We start from the raw sequence: 11,615 nt of genomic DNA on the forward strand, positions 1-11,615 counted from the left end.
CTTAGGAGGTAACATGGAGCAATGAAATCAGTTATTTCTGGATATGGAGTCAGAGAATCTAGGTGCAGATTCTGCCACTTATTACCTTTGTGGCCTTTAGCATATCACTTAGTTTCTCTGGGGTCCAGTTTCCTCAACAGCAAAATGAGGGAACTAGGCTTGATAGCTTCATGTCCCCTCTAGATCTATCTGTGATTTTAAGCCTATGACTAAAAGATCTTATAACTCTTTTCAAGCTCAAAATCTAAGTTATCCTCTATTCCCAGCTTAATTAAAAAAACATTTATTGGGTGTCTACTGTAAATAAGATGAAGCACAATGCAGTTCAGTGGATGATAGAAAACAGTTTGTAGAGGGAATCTCCTAATAGGAAATTCCCTACCTGGTAGAGGGAATGGCTTCATTGGAAGTCCCCTTTATGGAAGAATTTATGTCTAGGAACATGAGATGAATTACTTCTGTACAGATGCCAAAATGATTTTGCTTAAGTGCACGTCTAACCATGTCACCCCTTCTATTTGATAAACCACTTGATAACTCTCCAATTCTCATTAATAAGATTTGCACAAATACATACATGCACACAACCATGCAATGTACTATGTTAGATGCTAAAGCTACAAGGACAATGATGAAATAGCTTCTCTCTTCATGGAGTTAACATTTGGAGTTGGGTGGAGATTGCTGATAGAGCAAGTATACATGGAAAAGCAAAAGGCAATAACAACTATGCAACTGCTATATAGTCTACATTTCTTTATGTCTACATCTTAAATTGGATATCCTATAGACTTACCAAATCTATCCTTCTGAATTTTCCTATCATTGTTTAAGTACTATAGTTCCACTATCCTCCCAGTTACCTAGGATGAAAACTCGTGTCATTTTCAACTCCTTACTCTTCCCCTATTTCCAACCAATTGTCAAATCTTGTCATATCTTACCCACCCCCCGTCTCTCTATCTCTCTGTCTCTGTATGTGTGTGTCTGTCTCTCTATCTCTCCTCTCTCATTACATAGTTATTACCTTAGTTCACTATTGCAATACCAAAAATTAGTACTGACTTAACTCCAAGCCTTTTTTACTATACTTTCTCCCCTATATAGCTGCCAAAGTAAATTTATCCAGGTGCCATTCTCACAATGTCTCCTACTCCTCAGTAAATTCCAGTGACTCTATCACTTCCAGAATCAATTGTAATTCTTTGATTTAGCTTTTAGAGCTCTTTACAATCTGGGACCTTTTGTTACCTTTCTAGTCTTCTTTCATACTACTCCACTTCACACATTTTACCTTCCAGTTTTTCTGTCCTATTTACTATTCCTCACACAAACTGCTACATCACAGATCCATATCTACAGATCTATCATAGCCTTTTCACTGGTTGCCCTTCGTACTTAGAATGCTTTTCCTCTTCACCTATGCCTCCTGCTTCCTTTTAGGTCTAGGTCAAGCACAACATTCTACAGATGATCTTTCTTGACTTCCAGGTGCTGCTAGTGCCTACCCTTCTACATTACCTTATATCCATTCGGTACATTGTATATACATTTTATACAAAGTAGACATATCCATTCTGTATATATTTTATGCAAAATTGACATAAAGTCTATCAAAGTAGATGTGTACAACCATCCCAGTAGAAGTACATATTATCTCCTCTGTTAGAATGTAAGCTCCATGAAGCCTGGGAGTGTTTACACTTTTTCTTTGTTTCCTTAGCACCTAGTGGTACATAGTAAAAATATTGCCTGCTTGATTGATATCTCTTTTGCATCTCATCCTCATTATTTCACTTACTGATAATGGGTTTTTTCTTCAGATCTTCTCACTTTGCCTTTCCTTTTCCTACTATTTTAGCTTCTGCCTAGTACTTCATACTTCAGCTTTATTGTGGCAAGCCACTATTCATTATTTTTACTGAGAAGTTATTTATAAGAAAGGGCAATGAAAAAGATTTTTTAAAAAACTATTATTTCTATTGATCTCAGTTTTATTGATTATAAAGCAGGGATAATAATAGCCCCTATCTTTCAGGGTTGTTGTGAGGATCAAATGAGATAATAATTGTAAAGTGCTTAGGACAATGCCTAGAACATAGTACATACTATATAAATGTTAGCTATTATTATTATCTTTAAACTCAGAGGAATCTCACTTAGCTGAAATTCCCTCATCTACATTGCAACAGTATAATCTAAAGCCTTAAAAAAGTCAACCACAGTGCCATAAGCATTATATATTTTCTAAACAGCAAATAGGAGTTTCAAGGACAAGTTACTTGTTTTCTGAAAATTCCAAGAATGGAAGAATACAGAAAATGTCTTATTTTAATTAATATAAACATATCATTGCTAATATGGACTTATAAATGGAATGCATTTCAATTAGGCACAATCTTACTGTATGGCAATAAAAGCTCTAAATATACAAAATGCTACCTGAATGAAATGTCATTTTAGAATTCTGATAATAGAACCAGTGGATTTAAAGTGAGCTTATCCTATAGCTTTTCTATTTTATTTCTCAATCCTATCCCTGTGACTACTTTTAAATCACTATTTCTAGCTGTTGTATTTATCCTCTGAAGATGAAGGAAAATTGGAAGCATGAACAGCTAGCTAACTATTCAGGTGTCTTTTCTTTACTATTCTCCAAGAAATGTAACTAATACCAACCTAATACCCTATCCCTTAAAAACCTCAAAGATTGGCATCCTTAGTTAAAACTCAAGCTTCAAGTCTTTGAAGGGTTCCCACATAGACCTATCATTATCAAAGATTTCCTCCAGAGAATATAAGTTCTTTGAGATTACAGACTATATTGGCTTTTCATTTTGTCTTTGTCTTCCTAGAATTTAGCACAATATTCTTCCCCATAGCAGATATAGAAAATGCTTATAGAATTATTCAACTGATTTGACTAAGTGCTCTAAACATATTGGCTCATTTTGTTTTCAACAAGCCAGAAAGTGCATTGGTGGCTAATCTTAGCATCCACTTATCTATGTCCTCAGTGCCAATGAATGGGTAAGTACAGTGGAGAGAACCATGCCTGGAACATGAATTCCCCAAATGTGTTTTTAACACTTTACAGCCTGAAGAAAAGTTGGGAAGGAGGTTTTATGGCCTAATACAATATCAAATTGGGTGATAAAGTTTTTAGATTTGTTGAAATCAGCAAAATTTGCTTTCCTGAACTTCTTAATTTCTAAAACCTTATTCTTCTCTAAGTCAAAATCAACTCTGAAACTCATACCTCTTCAGGTGCTTCTATGGCCCTTCCCTGTCTTTGAATGGAGAGAGGAGAGAGGAGATATTGAAAAGATCCTCTCAGATACTTCAACATTTAAGAAGGACGACCAGAAAACTCACTTAATTCCTTCCCACTTTGCTATTTTTCTGGATTTCATGGTCTCCAGAAACTCATTGTCCTGCAAGATGAAATCAACTCTGAAAATCTCACTTCCTCAGAACACTTCCTACCCCTACTGCAGGACCACATCATGCCCCGAAGGTGGATGGCCTTTATCAACCTGGGTTGTCTTCCCCATTAGAGTTGTGAGCTCTTTAAAGGCCAAGATTGTCATATGATTTCTTTTTATCTCCAGCAGTTAGCACAGTGTCTGACACAAAGTACTTAATAAAATATTTATTGACTCTTGATTACTATTTTCAAAATGTTAAAAAAAATCAAAGGTAAGACAATAAGTTCTGTTATGCCTTTAAAAAAAACAATTATTTTGACTATATACAACATGGAACAAAGAAAGAACCAAGGCAGTTATAAAAATGTTAGGATGCGTTCTCACAAAAGAAACTCCAAACAAAGCAAAATGAGAACAAAAACAAAAACCAATCTATACTCTACCATCCTAATGTATGTATGTATTAATGTATGTATTATGTAACTGAAATGAATACATCATGTATTTAAAGTATGTACTAACTGTGCCTCAATTTTACCTCTTCATTCTGGAATGAACTGAATCATAAATTTTGATCCATATTATACTTGGACCTAATACTGTATATTGACAAGAAAGAAATGGGTTTTTCTATAAACTCAATCAATTGAATTAGGAGTTAGGAATTCGGATGTTTTAAGGAACAAAGAAGTTGAGGATATAAAGTGGGGTTTAAGGGGGGATCTCGTTCACCTTTTCATTTAAATGATTGATTTAGCTGATTGGTAATAGAAACAGACATTTGCACTTTAGTGATCACTGAAATATGGAAACCAATGACTATGAAATCACAAGGTACCTCCTCCCTCCCCTCTCCCTACAACAAATTATCACCTCTTTTGAGTTAAATCTCCAACTATTTCAGCACACTTGCCAGGTTCCCAAAGGGGAGTACTGTGGGCTTCTTATCCAATTTTTCCCCTATTTTCAGAAATGTGTGACCTTACATTTTACAATTTTGGAAAAAATGACCTCTTCACTGTTTTAATTAGATAATCAGCAAAATTATTAGCTAAATCTTGATCTTTAGTCTTTGCAGTCAACTTTTACCTTGAAAACTTAACTTTGCATTTAGAAAAAAATACATTGAGGATATTCTTTCTGGCATTTTGGCTTTTTTGTAAAATATATAATAATATTAGTGGAGATTCTTCTTTTAAACATGAGGTAGTTCACCCTCTAATATCTCCCAAATGATTTCCAAATAAAATAATTTTAAATTGTATTTTCCTCTTCTAGCACTGAAGGGTGATACCAACGTTTATCTACCAACTTGGACTCAATTTTAGAATTGACTATGTATGGCTTCAGTTGCCCTTCCAGCTGCAAGAACTGGTTACTTAACTAGTTAATTCTTATAACCTCTCCTTGCAGAGAGAGGAGAGCTGAGGATGATAAGATTATCCCCCCCCCCTTTTTTTTTTAGATTAGAAAATTGGTTGATTAGTGATGTATTTATGAGGTAACAAGTGAGTACCACTTTGTTAAGATAAAAGAAAAAAATACACATATGAAATCTTAATCCCAGTTCTGAATTGTGTCTGCAAGTCATTTTCAAGATATAAAATCATAATAGCTCTCAGTTCTTATGCCTTTCCATTTCAATCAACTTGGAAGAAGATGAAAAAATTGGCATCCCACACCTGTGATACATTTTTGTAATCAATATTATTTCAGGCAATAGACAATTTTGTATGAATGAATATAGTCAGTTTTGATATAAAAATCTTACTAGTTATTAACTTCATATCTGAGATGATCAAACTAATGTGGAAGGTTAACAGTTTAGAGAATGTATAATAAATATGACATTTAGTTTGAATTGTTAAAATACCTAATGGGTTGGTAAGACCAGCATCAATGGAAAATGCTGTGTCTGAATTTTAAATGAACACTTTTCTTGTTTAAGCCTATCGTCCTTTAAACACACCAAACTCAGCAACTCTGAACTGAGCTAGGCAGGGATCTTAGGATACTATCTAGTGACATCTTAAGCCACTGAAGCATCACTCTAGCAGCTAGATTATCAGCACCCCTGATGTTTATACAGAGGTTATCCCAGCAACTTGTGCAATATTTTCTCTTGGATGTGTTCACATAGAGTATACTCTGTATGAAGTGAAATCTTTGTAGGGAGATAGCCTACATTCCTTACAAAATAGTAATGGTGACAGGTGGCCTTCAAAAGCACAATTGTGATTACTTCATGGCTTAAAATCTGAAGAGAAAATCTAGCCTCCTAGATAGATGGTTTCTAAAAAGTAATCTCCTATCTAAGTTTCACCATAATATATAAAAACAAGCTACCATGAAGTATAACTTTGGGAATTTCGTATTGATTATGTGGTCTAACATACTTTCTTCTACCTGAAGAATAGTCCAAAAATTCTAATTATTCCAAACTCATCAAAATGCTTTTGTGTCATAATTTTTAAAGCTAGTATTAGAGGAAAATACTGGTCCCCCCAAAAGTCAATAAGTAAAGAACTTCCAGTTAAATTCAAGGTGTATTTAGAATGAAAAGCTTATTTAATTTTTTTATGTACTATACAGTTTTCCATAGGACTTCTTTACTATTTTCAAAAATTTATAAAAAATTACTTTTCAAGTCTAAATATGAATGGTATTGTCAGAAACTTTTCAAGAGGTCCTGATTTCCTTAATTCAGCATTTCTTCTAGGGAACAGTAAGGAAAACGTTAAAATGATTTTCTTTATTTCCATATATATATCTGAGTAATGTATACAATTTGACTCTGAATCATTTAATATAGTCATAGGCCTTTATTCATTTTTGACATGACTAACCTAACTCAGAGCCATAAACTTAGTAAAGCTATGTAAGTAAAGCAATAATGAGCCTTGATATTTATGAGTTTTGTTTTCTTTGTAGGTATTTTAATTAAAATGTAAAGTCATATAATTATCTTGAAAAGAATACTAAGAATGCCTTTATTACTGTATTAGCAGGATATTATTACATTATTCTTAAAGTCCAGCATACAACATATCATTTTTTAAAAAGTCAATTTACTTTTCAAGTGATATTTATTCACATCGTGCATTTAGCCCAACAGACCAGTCAGATTCAATTTTCTACTTCAGTTTCTGGATTTCAGAAACTTCCATATACCACATTTGGAATGCTACATACATATTCCAATCATGATTAAGGTGCTTTTTTCTTTTTTAAAGAATATCTTTAAATAAAAATAATTTCATTTCAAATATGATTAGATCTGCTCTGAAAACATTTTTCCTGTAAACCAGAATTGAAGTCTTGACAATGTAAGTTAATATGCTACAGATGAAGGAACAGAGTAGATAAAATTCTAAAAGCTGCAACTCAGTCTACATTAATGTTGAGAACTTCACTGTTAAATTATTTTTCAATATTATAAATGAAAATATATTATTAAATATTTGGTTCCCTGAAAACAATTTAAAAACACCAGTTTTTAATAGCCTCCATGAAGTAACAAAATTACATTAGTATAGAATCAACAGTGTGGGTTGACATGAAAAGAGATTTTTTTCCCCTTCACCTTATTCCTTTAAAGGAAAATACAGTTTCCTTCCTACAGCAAGAGTATCAGATTCTTACAGCATCCATGACACTTGTAAGCATTCAGTGGTCAGAACACCACTACATATCCTTCAAATGATATGGACCAGTGAAGCTGGAAGGTATCTTCACTGAACCAGATAGCCTGGTATCTTAGCAATCCACCAGGACTCAAGCCCCAGCATGCCCCAGGTGGTGTGCAGAATCTCAACTGAAATAGGTAGTGGACTTTACATTTTGAAAGTCAACTGTTCTGAATATTGAATTCTAGGTCATATTTAGTGAGAGAAAGTCCACAGAAAATTTTCACTATTTCTTTTTAATGTGATCTTTTAAAAAATAAAGTACATTATCCAAAGACACTCATGGGAAAAGGCAAAATGCTAGAAAGCATTTTCTATATCCATTTGGTTCTTTTCTGAGGGCATATTAAATTCATGAAGGTTATATATATTAGTTTGTGACTAGGACTGAATGACAGTATTATCTGAACCTTGAATATGAACAGGTTCTGTAGTCTGATTTTAAGTACAATGACTCTTTAGTGGAAATAAAAGTTAAAATGTGAACTGAAAACTCACAAAATTTTTTGATATTGAAATGCTAGGCCACCACAGAAAATCTACAGTATTCTGGTCTTTGGACAAAAGAGGAAATCTTATAAAATAAACATAACCATATTTTCTTTGAATTTGTACTCTATTTCTTCATTAGTCGCAAGTCTAGGGGCAAGCCATCTTGCTATGATTTTCATCTCACTTCTGAAATACTTTGACCTCACAATTAATTAATTAATTAATTGCCTACAGTTTTCTGAGGTTTGCAAGTATAAATACTTCCCAGTTTATGTATTCCCATGCCATGGTTCTCCCCACCCTTTTTTATCAGAGCTTTAAAAAAACACTGAAAAAATAATGTATATTAGAAACCTTGATTATGAAGTCAATAAAAGCAACATGGCTAAAACACAAAGGTGAGAGCTTATAGGGTTGTACCAAGTAGATATCCCCTTTTTTAGAGATTGCCCTGGTAAAAGAATGTTAGAGTGGATTTTCAATACTTTCACTTAACTAGACTGGCCTGCTCTGGCATTTTAAACCACTGATGGCTAAGCATGTAAACATGAAGCATTTTTTTCCCTTTAAAATCAGCAACAAAAAGCCCTCTGCCAAGACTCATAACAAGGTTTTAAAATTGAAGCTAGCAAGTGATGGTTGCCCATCCTTAGAATCTTTTACCCAAAACTGTGTATTTAATAGACATTATTTCTCCCTCCCTGGCCCTTACAAGGTAATACTGTTGGCAACATACAACACAATTATAAACAAGAACAATCCACCCGACAACTTCTTTGTGACTTCAGATTAAGCATACACTAACTCTTGTCCAACAAATCTAGTGTCTGCCTGATAATTTTGTTCCATTTTAGCCCTCTAGATGGATGGTGCCGGCACAGGGAGCCAATTAACCCTTTCAGTTTAAACATCTGTTGGTGTGCGCCCTCTTTAAAAGCAAAAAGAATGGATTTCCGTAAGATGGAAAAGTTTTCCTGGGCAGATGAATGACAGGGTTTTCAGCAGCATCACTACAGACAAAGCACCTCAATAATTATAACCTTGAAAGGGAACAAATATCAACTACCAAAAAACTTGAGGGTCTGACAGGGAGAACAGCGGTGCTCTCCTTGAATCCCAGCAACACTCCAGCGCTTTTGATCACCCAACTAAGACTGCAAGAGGAGGGGGGTGGGTGGGAGTGGGGGACATCTCGTTACTGAAGTCCTTCCCTCAAGGAAGCAGGCAGCTTATAATTGGAATTGGAGGATGTGCTAACTATAGAGGCTACCAAGGAGCTCTGCACATGCATCATTTTTAACTGCCCCAGCTCCAGCCCCCCACTTATCTGCCTGTGCCATAGTCAGTCTATGTGCCACCATGCCTAATTTTATTGGGAAATGAGAATTTAGGTTATATGGGGCTGCAAGTCCTCTAGCTCTCAATTGACCCTTCGGGGATACTGAAATTAACTTTCAGAAGAAATGTCTTAATTATCTGTTTGCATTTTAAGCCTATCCAAGAATAAGCCTGTTCATCCAATACACTTCTCTCCGCACAGGCACCCCTCCCCTCTTTCCAGGGTTAACTCAGCCTCCCTCCTCCCCCACCTCCCTTCCCTTTGTTGTCTCTTACCTGCTGGCCAGGCTCTGCCTGCAATGCTGCCTGAAGGGCATCAGGTGGTAGTTCATGGCGTCCAGCAGCAGCTTTTGGCAGACCGGGTCGGTGCGCATGAAATCCACTGACTGGACCCGCTCTACCAGCTCTGGGGCTGGGATGAGGGCGAAGCGGAGGCGCTTCATGAGGTCGGGCGCGTACTGCATGCGGGTCTCTCGGTCGTGCTCCAGCCAAAGCACGGACATCTGGAAAAGCGCCAGCTCCGACTCCACGGGGGGCGGCAGCGAGTCCAGCAGGGCGCGCATCTCCTCAAAGTTGAGCAGCAGCACGTCCTCCACCAGGTACTTGTTGGCCAGCTTCTTGGTTTCCTCCAGGCCGTGCAGCGCGGCGATCTTGCACACCTGCTTGTAGTTCTGGACCGAGATCTGGTCGTTGAGGAACTGCACGCACAGCTTGGTGACCTGGGGAATGTGCAGGATTTTGCTGACCGAAAGCACCTCCTCCACCGTGTCCAGAGAGAGGGTCACATTGGCCGTGTACAGGTACTCCAGCACCAGGCGTAGTCCGATGGACGAACAGCCTTGAAGCACCAGATTGTTGATGGCCCGTGGGCTGGCCAGCAGCTTGTCGTCGGGGGAGGAGGAAGGAGTCCCCGGCTCCTCCTGCTGCTGCTGTTGCTGCTGCTGCTGTTGCTGCTGCTGCTGCTGCTGTTGCTGCTGCTGTTGTTGCTGCTGCTGCTGTTGCTGTGGGTCCTTGGGGGCCCCCAGGCCGTCCTGGCCACCGACCCCTCCCCCGAGAGGGGGGTGACTAGAGAAAAGGGATCGGAAGTATTGCGAGCAGGAGGCCAGAACGGCCTTGTGGCAGTGAAACTGCTGGCCCTGGGCGGTGAGGGTCACGTCGCAAAACAGCTGCTTCCTCCACAGCAGGTTGAGGCCGTGCAGCAAGTTGTCGCTGTGGCTGGGGTCGAAGGTGGAGGTCCTGTCCCCGGATCTGGACATGGCGAGCTGCCTCAGCGCACCTGGCTTTAAACCCTCCTCCAACCTGGCAAACAGGGGTGGGGGAGGGGGGAGTAATGGGGGGGAATAAGGTGGTGATGGGGATGGGGTGTGGTTGGGGTGGGGAAGGGTGTGGAGGGGAGGGGGAGGGCGGAGAACAACAATAAATACACAGTTTGCCCCCTGGTCCAGCACCTCCTCTTGCCACTGGTATATGGAGGATGATTCAGAGGGTACTGGTCTTCGTGAGCAGCACCAGAACGGGTTTTATTTCTTGAAGCCAACCTGATCTGGGTCCCCGCTTTTCTCCCAGCGACTTCTTTCTCCCCAGCCCCCCACTCACACAAGACCCTCTCACTTTCCTAAAACAACCCTGACTCTGTGCTAGGCAGCAACGGCAGCGGCGGCGACGGCAAAGTGGTGCATGGGGCTGTTAAGGCCGAGTAAACTCGTGGGCTCTTGTCCATGCCCAGAACCAGAGGAAAGGAAGAGCCCAGGAAGTACGGAGCTGGGGGCGCTCTAGGAGAAAGCCGACTGTGGCAGGTTCCAGTCCAACTTGTGCGTCCCCTCCTCTGCTGGGCTCCTCGTAGTTCTGTTTGTTTGGAGGGGAAAGGAGAGGGAAGCTGTGTTGGGGCAGGTCGGGACGGGAGCACCAGTAAAGTGGGCGACTCTTGGCCTTTGAAAAATCAAATCAAATCTTGGAGAACCTTCGATTATCCGTGGTGCCCCTAGGAACGACTATGCTAATAGCAGTCTGATGGAGGAAATAAAGCCTTTTCTTCTCCTGGAAAAGTGCAGTGGAGCGCGATGGTGACTAGCTCAGTGCACTCCCGAGAGGCGGGGAGCTGTCCTTATCAATTCAAGCTCATTTCCCCCACCCTGGCCCTCCCCGCTCTCCTGGTTCTCAAACTGTTGGCTGCTCCTTCCGCCACTCAGTTTTGCTAATCTAGCAAAGATGCTTTGAAACCTGGCGGAGGTTACCTCCCGCCCCCTAGAAGTTTAGCGTTCTCCACTTGGATCATAGTTAGCACCTGGGCTGTCCTAGGTTGGGGGGAGGGGACCCTTGTCCTGGCGTTTCTTTCTCTTGGGCAGAAGGCGCTGTCGCTTTAACTCTGTTAACTACGTGAAGTTCAAGTTAGAAGCTGGTTAGCTGGGGTTCGGGGTTGGGGGAGGCAGGTGGGGAACTGGTGCGCCTTCCTGCCCTTTCCTATGATCTTTCACGAGCAGCCCGCAGCTTCTCACGGGTTTCCCTCGCAACAACCTCCTACAAACCCGCACTCGGGTGCCTTGCGGTCTAGCCCACCTTCCCCAGCCTCCAACTACTCTGTTAAAAAAAAAAAAAGTCAGAAGCGTCCGTTTCTTTGGTCCTACAGAAGTGGAGGGTCATATACAAACGAGGGAGTGGGGAGAAGGGGAAG

The 11,615-nt window shown here is 39.6% G+C and overlaps 1 protein-coding gene across 1 annotated transcript in view; it reads right to left on the minus strand.

The window, feature by feature from the left end:
• Nucleotides 1-11,081, minus strand: part of KLHL14 (kelch like family member 14) — a 134,626-nt gene extending 123,545 nt beyond the window's left edge. Inside the window, exon 1 of the mRNA XM_056823858.1 lies at nucleotides 9,221-11,081. Within this exon, the coding sequence (XP_056679836.1) occupies nucleotides 9,221-10,200 (980 nt within the window). The 5' untranslated portion in view covers nucleotides 10,201-11,081. The remainder of the gene's footprint in view (nucleotides 1-9,220) is intronic.
• Between the last annotated feature and the right edge of the window lie 534 nt (nucleotides 11,082-11,615).

Source organism: Monodelphis domestica, chromosome 3 (assembly GCF_027887165.1).
Source record: "Monodelphis domestica isolate mMonDom1 chromosome 3, mMonDom1.pri, whole genome shotgun sequence".
Classification (NCBI taxonomy): Eukaryota; Metazoa; Chordata; class Mammalia; order Didelphimorphia; family Didelphidae; genus Monodelphis; species Monodelphis domestica.